Raw genomic sequence first — 15,491 nt, 5'->3', positions numbered from 1 at the left:
GTTAGTCATAATACCCTATTGGTTAAGGTCAAATACCCAAGTTCTTCAAAATAGAAATTTTAATTGCATCATGAAATAAAATGATTTTACCTTCAGCTAACGTTTTTTTGTCATTTGTCGTCAGGACTACAACATACCAAAAGTCGACCTGTTCACAGAGCCGAACGGGATGGGCCGGATGTCCTCATTCTGTGATGACATGATTGAGATCTGCTCTTATGGCATTCCTCAGAGTACTGGCTCCATTAAAGTCCACTCAGGAGTGTAAGCGAGGTTCTGATCAGAAATGTTGGTCCTCTTTACAGCATCTTGTTGAAAATGTAGTTCATGAAAATTGATCAAATTATGTACAGTGTTTAAAAAAAACTGCAAATCTAATAGTTGCAGTTAGATCATATGATGGATGTTTGGTCTCGCTGCATGATAAAGTGGAAAGTTTTGAGGTTAAAGCATGTGACTACGATTGCAGCTGAGTGTGTCTTTTAGTGTGTCTTTTGGAATGCTGTTGCCCTGTTGTTGCGTGTTGGAAGATATTTTGGAAATGTTTTTTTGCCTTTACATGTTTGTTCTATGCCAAAACAGCTTGCCAAAGCATGGAATCATTCTTATTGTAACTGTGTATGTTTGTAGATGGCTGCTCTTCAGTGATCCAGGTTTTCAGGGTCTGTTGGCTGTTTTGGAGGAAGGTGTGTACCTCTGTCCTGAGGACTGGGGCTTTCCTACCCCCTTTGTTGGATCTCTGCGACCTCTAAAAATGGTGAATATACATACATATACCGCACCTTCTCAAACTCATCTGGCCTTTTTTAACAATCTAAGAGCATGGTCTAAAGGGCACGGTCTAAAGCGCACAGTCCAAATGCGTTCTACAGTCGCATATATTACTAACACACTCTTTAAATAACCAAAAAAATACTGCGCCATTTACTTTAGACCAGGTTGCCTCAAAATATTAACCGTGTCAGGGTGAAACTAGTGTCTTTCATTCTAGTGTCTACTCACCTTGTCTTTGCCAATTGCTATCCTGTATGATTTTTCTGTGGCAGACTAAATGTTCAAAGGGATCTTTTCCATGAAATGCAAGTAGATAGTAACCAGGCAATTCAGATTCTAAAAATACAAAATAGCACTTAGGTAATTAATATGACTTATGCTATAGTCTGTTACAGACATGTGATACAGTAGCTTTGTGTGAGGAACTGATAGGGAAGTCATTATTCATTAGAAATCTTGATGGACAGCCATGGTCACCATTCACTTTCAATAAATAGAGAAGAGCATTCTGCTATACTGTAAATAACTCATTTTGTTTGTCATTAAAGAAAGAAAGCCATGTGTATTTAGATAAACATGAAAATACATCTCAGGAACAATGTTATATGTCAATATATACAATTATTCCTTTTGCCTTTTTCACAGGGTCAAATAAAGGTGGAAAATCCAAACGAAATGAAGGTGAGACAGCTTTTCTACAGAAAATTGTTTAAACCTAAATTTCATGTGTCTGAAGAATACATTTTGTACACTCCGACAGTACAGTTACCTGTTGTTACAGGCAGGTTAACAGACAGGTTGTAGACCAGACTGAGCATGTCCAGCAGAGACAGGGTTTGTTATTGTTCTCGGCATGTGCAGCTCGTGCCAGCGTTTTGTTCTTTCATTTCTGAGCCGTGAAAGTTCCGACGTATTGTGTCTCAGCGCTGTCTGATTTTAAAGGTGCAGTCAGTTTGGCTGTACATTTCTCACAAGATACAGGCATATGATAATAATTTAATTACAATAAACTTAACGTCAGTTAAGTCAAATTTCAGATGAGGAAGGTGATTATGAAATAAGGGATGAACTGTAACTCAAAGATCCTCCGGCTTTACTTGAGAAAGTGCCTGAGATTCCAGTAAAAAGACTCTGAGAGCAGCAGACCGGCCTCGAGCCGTATCTGCCCGTGGCAAAGTGACAATGAACCAGCAGTTCCCAGAATTCCAAATATGCCGTCCACAACTGGACGCGCTCATGTAAACAGCATAAGTCAAATGCTGAACATATGAAGCATATCTCAGATATCTGAGGCATTTGTATTTGGTCATATTCTAAGACTTAAATTTTTTTGAAAAAGCTTATAGCTTGTTATGGGCTGTTAACGAATAATCCATTAAGTTTTTCTCTCTGTCATGAATCAGGCAGTGCTGTATGAAAAGCCAATGTTCCAGGGGGAGTGCATAGAGATCGAAAGAGACATTTACAGCTTTGATGAGATAGAGGAACACGAGAAGAGTGAGGAAGAGGAGAGTCCGGACGGTACCTCTGAGATGAAGAGGAAGAGCTTCGGTTCGGTCGGCTCATTGAAGATCCTGGGTGGCCTGTGAGTGTAGTTACACGAGTAAAGTGACACAGCTGCTGGTGTTGGTGCTATGCTGATAAACAGTTTGTCATTCGAATTGTTAAGTCAACCATCAACATTCATTATTCAGATGCCCGATGACTTTACTATAGATCTAAATCACTTTATCTCTTAATTTGTAGTTATTCATGTTATTATTATTTTAAAGCTGGGTAGGCTACTCTGCGGCTGGGTTCGAGGGTCACCAGTATCTTCTGGAGGAAGGAGAGTACGCAGACTTCACAGACTGGGGTGGACTGGAAGATGGGCTTTTCTCTATACGGCCTGTATTAGCAGTACGTACACTTTCACTGATATACACAAGATGAACGTGAGATGAATAAACACCTCACAGCAAGGCATGCTGGGAGGATTTGACATCAATTGAATCAATGATAGAAACGAATCAGATTTAGAAACAGATAAATCCTCTTTTTTGCAGTTTTCTTGGAAAAGAAAGCCTGTCAGTCAGTTCATGGTTTTGTGTCCTGTAGGATTTTATGACTCCTCACATGAGGATGTTCAGTGAGCGAGATTTCAGCGGGAGAGGATTGAATTTGGACCTGCTCGAACCTGTCGTCAACATGGAAGGCACCGATTTTGGAATAAAAACACAGTCGATGGAAGTCCTTTCTGGCGTGTGAGTGTCTACTCTTCCATTTATTTATTTCTAAACTTCTCGTTTCTTTCCCTGAGGCGTCACGTTTTTCTACACCCTAGTCTTTAGTAGTGTAGTAAATCTGTCAGTGAAATGTTTATTAGCCCATGTAGCCAGGTGTGACCAGTCCACAGAGATTAAATGTTTTTAGAGGTAAATAAATCACCACAAAATGTAATATTTCAATATTGGATTTAATCACATCATGTTGTCATATTTAAGTGTTTTAAAGTCGGTGTGTAATTGTGTTTTATTTCTACTATGTGATAAATTTGATGCAGAAGAGGAATAAAAATGAAAGTGATTTGTGAGGTAAAGAACACAGGAAGAGCAAGCTATTATGCTTCGATGATAGATTACAAAGACTAACATTTGTCTGGTTTTGAATAACGTGCTAATGAATCATTCACAATAAGACCAGGAACATGCATTGAAAAGTAAACAGGGTCCATGGTGATCTTATGTTGACACATCATGGCCAAAAGGATGTTTTTTTTAAAACAGAACCATCTTTTCTACAAAGCAGCTACTGTGATCAAACAGTAGAATCAAACAGATTCAGGATTTAAAACGCAAAAGTACAAAAGTTAACAAAAGAAAGTTCATGTTTCCACACAATCTTTACACTACGGCTGTGTTTGTTACGTATATTGGTCAAGTGGCAGTTGGAATTTCATATTGACAGTTCATGACGATGTCAGGATGATGACGATATGTGTGACATGTCACAAATCCTGAGGCACACGCACACCATTTTCTAATTAAAGACTTTTTAGTCATGACTCTGTCTCTCTCACCCCCTCCCTCTGTTTCACATCCAAATAGCCTCACAGAAATGTTTGATGAGCACACATACTGTACATGCCACACTTGTGCTGCGTAATTCATAAAGGGTGCGACTGCTGTCTAGGATACAGATAAACACTTTTGAGCTCAGCGCATAAACTGTGTAGATTAATCTAATCTGTTAATCAGCTCTAAACTTCCTTGTTTACATTAGTTAAACGTTATTTAACCTACAGTTGAAGTTTATTTCTGATTAGTGGGAGATGATCTTGCTCACTAAACCTGCTCAAGAAATGAATTGTTTATTTAAGCGACATTAATGCATGATTTCGGGAGTCTGTGTTTTAGTTGTTATTGAGATTAATATGAGATTTTTACTTTCTGTCTCAGTAAGATTGTTTTTCTTGTTTGGGATGAGATTAAAGAAAGCCATTTGACTGTTTAACATCTGACTGTACACAGGTGGATAGCATTTGAGAATGCACAGTTCTCAGGGGAGCAGTATATTTTGGAGAAGGGTCTGTATGCCAGCCCGGTGGACTGGGGCGCACATAACTGCAGGCTCTTGTCCCTCCAGCCTGTTGTTTTGGTAATTGATTTATTTTGTTTGTTTGCAAACTATTATACTTCACTTTTGTTATTCAATATCATTTTGTATCTTTATGACTTGTTTATATGATGTGCTTTATTCTCTCTCAGGATCGAGCAGAAGATCTGTCAAGATACAAGGTGAGTAAGGTGTATAACTGTAACCTAGTCTGTTATTTCTATAACCAAGCCCACCTGCAGTTTATAATAACATGATGCTATTATGCTAATTGTGGGGATTTTTGGTTCCGTACAATTTGGTGGAATAGATTTAAATGCAGGTAAGAGTACTATCATTTTCCTGTCAGTTTAAAAAAAATGTAAAATAAGCACGCAGGGTTAGGAACGTGTAACACTGTTCCATAGAATTCCATAGGCATTTTTAAGAAACATGTAAAACTACATTTATTGGAGGTGGCGTTCGGGCCTGTGGGCTGATCCTAGTTGGATGCTTATTTCAATAGTCGTGTGTGAAAACGTGTTGTACGCTGTGTACGTGTTTGTTTTATTGCTTTCTATTTTATGGTCTATTGCTTTTGTATTACCTCTATATTGTACAGCACATTGGTCAACTTCATGTTGTGTTTAATTGTGCTATATAAATAAATTAAAACAAAAACACTGTGAATGACAGGCATTCAAATTCTGCAAGCGCACATTTTGGACAGACCTGCCTTAGACTGTATTGTTTGGGTGTCTGTTTCTGTCCAGGGGCGTGTGAACATGCCCATTTTTAATATACCTATATGGAGATCTTGTTATTCTTGTTAACTAGATGCACTCACGTGACTACCGGCACAGACACAAGTCACACTGAGGCCTTTGGCAACCGTGTCCTTGCCCCGTATCTCTGGATTCACACACACCACCCTATCAAATGAATGGTGTGAGAAAATGTGATCCTGATCCATGAGATCTGCAGGGATTCATGGGAAATAATTATGCAGTTCTGTTTAGATGTGGATGAACGTGGACCCTGAATTATTTTCTACCTCACCTTTGCTTCTTCCGTGTTATTTTTAAGAAAAAAGAGCAGGTGTTCTGTGATAGATTTTCATGAGGTAGAAGTGCTGTTGTGTTTTTTAAATGAAATGTTTTGTGTGTCATTGGTTCTCAGGTCCAGTTGTTCTCTGAGCCAGGGTTCCAGGGAGAAGTTCTGGTCTTAGAAGAAAGTGTAGCGTTTCTGCCGGACGACTTCCACCCCATGTCCTGCAAGGTTCTAGCTGGGAGGTGAGAACATTTGCCATACAACAGAATAACACAGGGATGTTATTCATAAATTTGAATTATGATTGCTTCATTGGCTATGAGCATTTGTTATTGCGTCTAGTTACCTACTCCATCAAGGAAATTCTCAGAGGGCGAAAGTGCATATTTTGGATGTCACAAAATATTCTCTGTTTCTTTGTGTGTGTGTGTATGTAAAGCTGGGTGGTGTTCGATGGCCCACAGTTCACTGATAACATGTATGTGCTGGAGGAAGGAGAATATCCAAACCCTGAAGCGTTGGGCTTAGTCAACTCAAACTGCAGGATCAGCTCGGTTCACACTGTAGGACACGTGAGTACTGACAGAGATGATGATATACTATAGAGTCATAACTACTGGTCACACGTGTCCATACAACTTATGTCTTATGAAACCATATAATAACTTTGCATGAGGATTCTTTCAGCCTTCAGATCTCGAAGTGCTCATTCATTGTAATTGCAAATAAAGAAAGAAAGGAGTTTGAGGGTGAAGAAATAACAACTTGCATCTAATTATGGCATTTACAAAAATCGTTGAGAAGATTTGTTGTTGGATTGATGTGCTCTTTTACAGTGGTTCTCTGTCTTTCTTCACTTCAGGAGTTTTCTGTGCCCTCTATCACACTGTTCTGTAAATCCAACTTCAGAGGACGTAAAATCATTTTTACAGATGGAGCTCTGAATCTGCCTCTGGCTGGGTTTGATGGGCGGGTTAGCTCTATGTTGGTCAACGGAGGAATGTAAGTGCTTTCTGAAGCATGTTCTCAAATGTTATTTTATTCCAAATATCCTCTAGTCTTGTTTCATTGAGGATCTTCAATTTTAAGCGTGCTTCTGGTTGTCAATACAATTTGGGTGTGCAAATAAATGAGTTGATTGATTTTTTGTTGTTGTCATCACAGTTGGGTGTTGTATGAATATAGCAATTTCCGTGGTCGTCAGGTTCTGCTTCATCCAAGTGAGATTGGTGATTGGCAGAAGTTCAGAGGCTGGAACCGGATCGGTTCACTGCGGCCATTATTGCAGGTATGAATCTCTACTCAGTTTTTCCAGAAATCTGCTTAAATAGGTGAAAACACTTCGTCTCTGTATCAATGGAACATTTAACTTGAATCACATATCATTGAACCATCCATTTGTTATGTGTCAGACTTTTTATTCATAAAAGTAAAGTCATACTTGATATTGCAAAGTTGGGTATTACATTTACAGTTAAGCATTTGGCAGTACTACAGTACATTCAAGATGTTTGTCAGATTGTAGTGTTTTCTCTGAGAATCAAACTCATGATATTGGTGTTGCTTGCACCTTTATCAATTGAGCTACATGAATACCAGTTCTGTAACTATATACTGTATATTTAATAATGACCCTGATCAAGAGATAAATATCTAAAGACTGAAATATTTCACTTTTATGAGCTATTAATTCTGTCACACAACGTCACTAGTACAAGTTCTCATTACAGTTAAAGTACACTTACATTACTGGGGCGTGTGTGTGTGTTCAGATACAGAGATGTGTTGAATAATTTTGCTCCTACTTTACTGTAGGTGTTAAAGTTCATTGTTTAGAAACAGCACATATGGGTGCAAGGATAAACTGGCACATGTACATCATATGGACACAAAACAATCAACATTTTTGTTTGATAAGACCATATGACACTGTACTTCTGTACCTTATGTGCATGTGCTTTCTCTTCTACAATAGAAACGTGTTTATTTACGGGTGCGCAGCGCAGAGACGGGCTGCCTGATGTCTCTGTCTGGGCCCCTGGATGATATAAAGCTGGTTCGGGTCCAAGTGCTGGAGGAATCTGGGGGTCCGGAGCAGATCTGGGTCTATGAGAATGGACTGTTACGCTCCAAGGTGTTTGATCACCATTTCAGCTATTTATAGAAAATCTGTTTTACTGAACTCAAGTGTATTTGTGATCGTTACGATTGCTGTTTTTACATGTATCTCTCTCTCTGTCTACAGTTGGTAGAGGATTGTTGTGTGGAGACCTCTGGCGGTGTGGTTATGGCAGGTTGCAGGCTGAATATCTCACCTGAGCCAGGCAAGGACAATCATTTCTGGAGCATCACAGGAGATGGAATCATACGGAACAACTTTAAGCCTGATCTTGTGCTGGAGGTCAAAGGTCTGTTTATGTCCTTGTATATGGATGAATCTTTCTGTCCTCCTCTTTTGGGTTTTTACTACGTTTACATTTACGATATGCATTTGGCAGGCACTTGTACTAAACCAAGGTATAATGTAGTTATTGAAAGCAGTAAAACATTTAGTATACGGCACATTTTCACAATTTTTCATGCAACGTCATTCCGCAATTGTACACAAGCAGTAACTCATTGGGGATTGTGGCGCATCGTGGTTGGCATACTTGTGCATTTCAGTATAGGTCCCATTCACATGCAGAGTGTGTGTGTGTGTCAATCAAAATAACCACACAGCCCTCTGCTGACGGTCTCCGAGAGATTTTATTGACGACACTCTGATGTCAGATCCTTTCTGTGCGATATTCCTATTAACAACTGTGCTCGAACTGCTCAGGCAGATACACTTCCAACCCCACCCACATACATACCGCAACATCCATCAGAGAAAAATATATATTTTAATATGCACACATTTATAACATTTGCCAGAATTTGTTGTATGTTAGATAACGCAACACATTACATGTTTTATAGAATAATAAAAAGTAAAATGCATGTAACAGTAAAATTGACATTCTAGAGTTAACTTACTGATTAAGAACTGCTTATATGTTTTTTGTGTATGAATTTATTTTATAATTATAGATGGTTTCAGTGGCAACAACATAAATAAACGTTATGTGGCCCAAACTTCCGGTAGACATCCGCAAAGAATCATTAACTGTTGAGTAGTTATAATTAAATTTAATACATTAAGATACAATAAAATATTCATTTAAATTAATATAAAATAAATGGTTATGTAATAACCAAACACAAACTTCAGGGCCAGGCATGTGCGTCCAATAAAACCGTCTATACATTTCTACTGTCAAATTTAATTTACCTGTTAAAAATATATTGTCTCCTTTGCGGTAAAACGTTTAAAGCATCAGTAATATCTGTTTACCGTATTTACATTTAGGTCAGAGGAAAATAATTTTAATAAATGTAATTGAAATCTACAAAAATAATTGTACATATTTTGACATATACGGCATACAGGTCTCTGAGGCCCCAAACTAGCAAGTCAGTGTAATAATAAGTGATTTATTTGGCCTGAAACTATAATCCCTATGATGAAGGATCACTGTATTGCTCATTTGTTTGTCAGTGGATTCAGAATGAGGCTGTTTGAGGTTCAAATTACTGTGAAACTTGAACTTACCTATGTCAATGAACTCACCTAATGTCAATGAACTCGGCGGAAAACTATACTTTGCTGCCATCATGCCGTCATGTGGTGCATTACACATTGTCATTCATTTATGAACTCTTAAATGCCAATAAAAGTTTTTTGTTACATATAATATCATATATGAGATACTAAAATGTAAAAGCTTGAGATGTATTCAACCACCTTGATCTTTTTTCTTTCAGGTGGGCAACAGTATGATAAAAACCAGGTGATTCTTAACACCTTTGATGAACAAAAACCCAACCAGAGGTGGACTGTGGAAATCCTGTAAAGTCAACTACAGACATCATTTCTGTCACTCCTAATAATCAGCAGAGTAGTAAGCTGCTCTGCAGATGGTTTTTAAGAATCGAAGGCACAAAACAGTCTGTCAGAGATGGGATTAATGTGCCGTCCTGGACCTCTAGATTTTTACAAGATGGATGTCTCTGTGGGCAATTAATTTCAAGTCTATAGACTACATCAGGGACATTAAATGGATCCTTACGACCTGATGTGCTTAACCTGCCTCGCTTACACCTTTCAGTCCTGGGACAGTCTTCTAATATGAACTGTCATGACTGCAATTCAATGATACTACCACAGTGGGGCGCTCTAGCATTGGATTATGTATGTGCACTTTAGGTGACCTTTATTTGTACTTTTTTAGTATTAAGCTGCAGACTGACTGAAAGCAAAATTTGGGACCATTTTCACTCCCTGTCAGTCAAAGGTGTATTCGATAAAGCTGTAACCCATCTGATTATGCCGATCTGGCATCAGTTCACATGCTGACAGTTCTTGGTTTGGCAACTGATCGTAGAGCAGCTGTTCTGCTATCAGAGTGTTCTTTATTTCTGAAGATGCAGTCTGGTTTAAAACAATTTTTTTAAAATAATCGCTTTAGTGTTGCCATGTCCAAATTTCCTAAACATACTGTTACATGTAACAATATATATATTGTTGTTGTTTTCTTTGACCTATTTAAATAATGCAAAATAAAGACACTGGCGATTACAGTGCAGGACGTGAAGTTTTTATTTAAACAGACTGAAATAGACCCAGGATTTTTATAGCTTTAAAAGAGCATTGCTTTAAACTACGGATATAAAAATATCCTGTTACCATGGAGACATGGAATATCCATCACAAGATTTTTGTTTGGTTACCATAGTTATTCGTTCAGGTCCTCTGTGATGGTAACCACAGTTTTTCCACGAGCGTGGCCCTGTTCCATTTTCTGAAAGGCCTCTGGCACCTGAGCAAATGAGAACACTTCCTCCAGCACAGGACGGATCTAAAACAAAAAGTTACAAGTGCAAATATATCTTAAATGAGCTGTTGAATTCTGACAGCAGCTCATACAAATTCAGTGAATATAGAGCTTTTTTTGAAAGATCTACTTCTCAGTGTCACTTTTCAGCCTGTCTGTATTAGATGGTGCAGGTGGGTGTAGCGGTTTATTCATGGATGTGGTGTTGTGGTTTAAGCTTCGTTGCTGGTAAACAGAAGATTGCTGGTATGAGCTGTCAAACAACATTTTGCCCTTGAAAGGCTGCTCTGAGGGATCGTACCCGTAACAAGTTAATGGAGTCACAACGTGCAAATCGTGGAAACAAATTCCACTGGCCCTGGTTGTGTTGTGAAGAAGACTGAGCTTGTTGGCTTAGATATTAACAAAAAAATGATTTAACTCACTAAAAAAATCTATGAATTTAATCTTACAGGTTAGTGCATAACACTAAAATAAACTTATTATAGCACATTAAATATAATAAACTTTCAACACAAATTTGATTCAGTTCTGATGAAAAATCCAACACATGATCATGTTTTCTGTCTATCTAACATTTTAAAGGGATAGTTCACCCCAAAATGCCAATTCTGTCATGAATTACTCACCCTCAAGTTGTTCCAAACATGTATACATTTCTTTGTTTGGTTAAACACAAAGAAAGATATTTGGAAGAATGTTAGAAACTGAGATTTCGGGGGCACCATTTGACTACTATAGTAGAAAGAATTGTTCTATAATTTTTTGTTCTGATGAACACAAACTAAAATATTTAGAAGAATTTAGGAAAACAAACAGTTCTGGGGCACCTTTGACAACCATTTTAATGGTGCCCCGGAAATCTCAGTTGCTAACATTTTTCAAAATATCTTTCTTTGTTTTGAAACATACTTGAGTTTGAGTAATTCATGACAGAATTTTCATATTTGGGGGAACTGTCACTTTAAAGAGATATATCTTCCAAAAACTCAGTGACTATAGTGACCAAACAAACAGTACATACATGCACAACAGCACAGTGTTTTAAGGAACTAAAACCTCAACAACAAAAAAAAACATTCATTATGTTGCACTTTGTCACGCAGTATCAGATTTTTATCAGAACTGTTATCACAATGTTGACTCTACACGCAACTTTTGCTATGCTAATGGTGTCTTCATTGAACTTTAAATTACTTGTGTCTGTCTTATGTCTGAAATAAGATCCATTCTAATTACATGCACGAGGTAACAAAAGTTCTTTTTTTAAACATGGTAACAATAAAGCAGATCTTCAGCAACTCGGACTGAGAGGGATTCAGTTCAGTCAAAAGTAAAATGAACAAGAAATATTTTTCAACGTCACTTATTATGTGAGAACATTTGTGAGATTGGTCATGTTAACATATTGAGTACTGTACTGGAGAACTGTACCTTTCCGGCATCAACCATTTCACTGATGTCATCCAATGTAGGGCCACTTGGAGCAAAGAAACCCCAGCGATAATGCACTCCTTTCCTAAGGTGCTGAGAAAGAGATAGAAAGCATTATCACAAGCCTAATAATTGACTTGACCAAAGTCAAACTAGTTTAAGCTCTCACACCTTCACTCCTTTTTATTCATTCATCAGTCATTATCTGTAAATTCATTCATTGTTTGTTTCTATCATTACTTTACAGTATAGACTCGTGCCTCATGCACTTTTCTACACCGCAACCCATTTTGAACCATACAAACATATGTATGGTAAACACAAAGGTTTGTGTGTGGCTCTCATGTCCAAGAGCAGAGGTGAGGATTTCCTGCTGAACCTCAACCCAGCTACACTGTTCAGTCATCAAACCAAACTCACACCCACAATGCATATTTTAAAAAAGCTCAAGAATCCTTAATGATATCTTAACCAATTGTCTACGAGTGTGTACAGTTAATGTGTATTTTTATTTATATATTTCCAGTACGTACAAATAGAACCAATGTAATGCAAAATAAGAGATGTGAGAAATGTGTTATAAATCATCTTTAGTGCTTAGAGAACTGAAACGCAATTGAGACAAACATAGGTCAACCTACAGCAGAATCCTGTTACAGTATTTATATTTAAATAAACTCTTCCGTGTCAGTGTCTTCCCCATTTTCATCTCCCCGGCGAGTCATTTCACAAGTGTGGTCTTTGATACGTAAAGGGGAGAAAAGACTGGTTTGGAGGGTGGGGATATTCTCTCTCACAGACACCAAGTTTCTTTTTCCAGAAACGTCTTAAAAAGAAATGAGTTTTTTTGTAAGAAAGAGTTTCTGTGAAATGATTCACACAAACTGCTAATTCGCCCACACATACATCGAAAGACATCTGATGCATGTAGAAGCCATGGATATGATAAACTAAGACAACGGATAAAAGCGGTCACTGTAATTGTGTAACATCGCTGGTTTGTAACCCACCCAAACTCATTCTAGATGTTTCTACAACAGCACATGGATTAGAGGTTCCTACCTTCAGCACTTTGCATGCTACGGTGACGCCGGTCTGCATCATCCCGTCTGCAAGGCCTAACCGGTCTGTGTTCTGCAGGAATGGTGTGACCAGGGTAACATATTTAGCTCCATTCCAGGGTTTCAAGAGATCCAGTGCCCATTTCTCTGTATCACCACCAATATTATCTAAAATCAAATCAAACCTGAAAGAGCAAGAAAAAAACATCACTTAGTCATTTTATTCAAAGCTCTTAGAATGTGGCCTTAAAGGGACAGTTCACCCAAGAATGAAAACTCTGGGATCATTTACTCACCTTAATGTCATTCTACACCTATGACTTTGACCAATGACTATGAAGATATTTGAAGACTTCCATTGAATGGACACAAAATACATTTTGGGTGAACTATCCCTTTAAGTGCCAATTCGTGTGAAAATAAAATCTAAAAATATCAGTAATATGAATTTGATCACAAATTGGATGAACACACTTTTGTAAAGTCTGTAGTTGCTTTTCGACTGATCCAGCAGTGTAGTCCACAACATCATCAGCACCCAGATCTCTCACCAGCCGCTCGGCATTCTGGGAACATGTTACAGTGACATGAGCGCCCCATGCCTTCACCATCTATAGAGAGGTTAAAGCCAGTGTTATATAAAGATGACTGCAAATTTGATTTCTAATTGGATCATTAAGAAAAGCAAAAAAGATTATCATCACCTGTATAGCAAAGGTTCCCACCCCTCCTGATCCTCCAAGAATCAGAACACTGCATAAGAGACAGAAAAAGCCTCAGTTACACCTGCAGTCCCCTGAAGATTATCCTACTCGACAAAATTACTGAGTGAACCCAAACTCGCCGTTTCTTTGCACTGTTGTCTTTGTTCAAGCCTCCCGTGTTGACGATGACAGACCAGGCCGTGCAAGCCACGTATGGAACCGATGACGCTTCAGCATGACTCAGAGTATTAGGCTTGTGAGACACCTGAATGACACATCATTTTTGTTTAGGTATCAATCTACAATACTGTACCGTTCTTAAATATACACACTGTAGATTTGTATGTCTACAAAATGTGAGACTGAATGTTACCTCATTGGCACTGAGCACTACAAACTCCGCCAGACTACCCTGCTTCCACGGAGGGATGGCAGCCCACACCTGACAGAAGAAAAGAAGACACTTTAGCACATCACATTTACTCCAGGCTTTTCTACTATATTAACAATGATCATTTCATGCAATTTCCCACAATGCACTGCTTCACACCTGATCTCCTGGTTTAAAATACTTCACATCTAGCCCACATTCCATGATCTCCCCCGACACGTCACGCCCAAGGATGAGAGGAAACTCGCTGCCTGATTGGTTCATGTTTAGTGGGTCACGTTTCATGGCCATAGTAGCTGCCCCATAACCACCTACAGTAAACAATGACGGCACATTTGTTTACATCAACTTATATAGTTCTAAAACACAAACACAGTGTGAAGTTTAGTCATACTAAACATGTTGCTTCTTTCACAGGCCAGTCCCCACATGCGGTGTCACTCATTATTTCGAAAGAAAGTAGTGGTTTATTTTTACATGACTTTGGAAGTAACCGAAATGAACTTATATGTTCTTATAATAACTTATATGTGATATGATATAAATGCATTTCTGTCTGTCACGGTATATGACTGTATATCTGCCCCACCAACTATTTCTTCTCACTGGCTTTTTAATGTTCACCAAATGATGTAAATACACGGAATGATGCAATATACTGCAAATAAGTTAGCGTTTAAACATTTACTTCAGTTGTTGTATTTGATGTTTCATGATGACGTGTTGTTATGCACCTTGATGGGCTGTTGCTGTATAAATGTTGCTACAAAAACAGACCCAAAGTTTGGTCTTACTTAATGGTTTTACTGTAGTAAACCTGTATTAACCATGACTTTTGTGGGACAATACCACTGAAATAGACTATGATAATACAAATCACAATCAACCCACAACAAACATAGTTACTATACTTTTACTATAATAAAATCATTATTCATTTTCATATGGGTTGGTTCAGTCTATGTGACCAAGCAAATCATAATATACAGGGCACAGTTCACAATTGACTTTATGACAAATAGAAAGAGGCCACGATTTATGAAATACTACAATAAAAGATTCAGAGCAGAGTTGATTTGGACTGGACACTCACATACCCCTCATGCTGATGTCTAAAGGGTTCAAGCCCGCAGCGTGCACCTTCACGATCACTTCATTGGGATAGTGGACGATCGGAAGAGGCGCGTTTTTGGTCAACCTCAGCACCTCGTTTTTCCCGTATTTGTCGATGACCCATGCGGTCATCACAGTGTTGCGGGACGCTGAGACACTAAAGCCCCTGAAATGACCTCCGTGAGCCCTCAGCGTGGACACCAACCACCGCCTACACATGAGATGCATGTCTGATCTAAAACAACCCGGATCGCTCTTCTTATAATAAACAGCACGATTAAAGATCGCTCACCGGCCCTTATAGTTTACCATAACCAGCGATTTATAATAAATCAAATAGAATTTTAGAATAAAACTCTGGGAAGCAATCTCATGCCTTACAAAACCTAAACAAACCGGAGGACTTGAACTTTCACATGACGGGTTGAACCAATCACAGACCGGAACGCTGTGCGAATAACCAATCACAGAGCGG

At 38.4% G+C, this 15,491-nt stretch overlaps 2 protein-coding genes across 3 annotated transcripts in view; one reads left to right on the top strand and one right to left on the bottom strand.

Moving 5' to 3' along the window:
* The window catches only part of crybg1a (crystallin beta-gamma domain containing 1a), a 42,521-nt gene extending 32,459 nt beyond the window's left edge, over positions 1-10,062 (top strand). For both annotated transcript variants that reach the window (XM_057343374.1, XM_057343375.1), the window contains 15 exons: positions 125-264; positions 631-757; positions 1,420-1,455; positions 2,178-2,359; positions 2,547-2,673; positions 2,872-3,017; positions 4,284-4,410; positions 4,521-4,550; positions 5,527-5,639; positions 5,837-5,969; positions 6,260-6,399; positions 6,562-6,685; positions 7,373-7,531; positions 7,643-7,805; positions 9,244-10,062. In XM_057343374.1, coding sequence (XP_057199357.1) covers positions 125-264; positions 631-757; positions 1,420-1,455; positions 2,178-2,359; positions 2,547-2,673; positions 2,872-3,017; positions 4,284-4,410; positions 4,521-4,550; positions 5,527-5,639; positions 5,837-5,969; positions 6,260-6,399; positions 6,562-6,685; positions 7,373-7,531; positions 7,643-7,805; positions 9,244-9,332 — 1,836 coding nt within the window. In that variant the 3' untranslated portion in view covers positions 9,333-10,062. The remainder of the gene's footprint in view (positions 1-124; positions 265-630; positions 758-1,419; positions 1,456-2,177; positions 2,360-2,546; positions 2,674-2,871; positions 3,018-4,283; positions 4,411-4,520; positions 4,551-5,526; positions 5,640-5,836; positions 5,970-6,259; positions 6,400-6,561; positions 6,686-7,372; positions 7,532-7,642; positions 7,806-9,243) is intronic.
* Positions 10,063-10,181: 119 nt separating this feature from the next.
* Positions 10,182-15,426, bottom strand: rtn4ip1 (reticulon 4 interacting protein 1). Its single transcript, XM_057343377.1, has 9 exons — positions 15,001-15,426; positions 14,063-14,214; positions 13,886-13,954; positions 13,653-13,777; positions 13,513-13,561; positions 13,283-13,419; positions 12,810-12,993; positions 11,748-11,840; positions 10,182-10,337 (listed from the first exon to the last, which is right to left on the bottom strand). The coding sequence occupies exons 1-9, from the start codon at positions 15,242-15,244 to the stop codon at positions 10,215-10,217; spliced, it is 1,176 nt and encodes a 391-aa protein (XP_057199360.1). The 5' UTR covers positions 15,245-15,426; the 3' UTR covers positions 10,182-10,214.
* Between the last annotated feature and the right edge of the window lie 65 nt (positions 15,427-15,491).

This window comes from Triplophysa rosa, linkage group LG10 (genome assembly GCF_024868665.1).
Source record: "Triplophysa rosa linkage group LG10, Trosa_1v2, whole genome shotgun sequence".
Taxonomy (NCBI): domain Eukaryota; kingdom Metazoa; phylum Chordata; class Actinopteri; order Cypriniformes; family Nemacheilidae; genus Triplophysa; species Triplophysa rosa.
Note: the sequence above shows the minus strand (reverse complement) of the source record. Positions and strands in the feature narration are given on the sequence as shown.

Coding starts and splice junctions, on each gene's coding strand:
- rtn4ip1 (XM_057343377.1), bottom strand. CDS start 15,244: ATGCATCTCATGTGTAGGCGGTGGTTGGTGTCCACGCTGAGGGCTCAC. Junction 12,994..13,282: donor CAACTACAGACTTTACAAAA/GTGTGTTCATCC, acceptor TTGCTCTTTCAG/GTTTGATTTGATTTTAGATA. Junction 10,338..11,747: donor AAATGGTTGATGCCGGAAAG/GTACAGTTCTCC, acceptor TTTTTGTTTTAG/ATCCGTCCTGTGCTGGAGGA.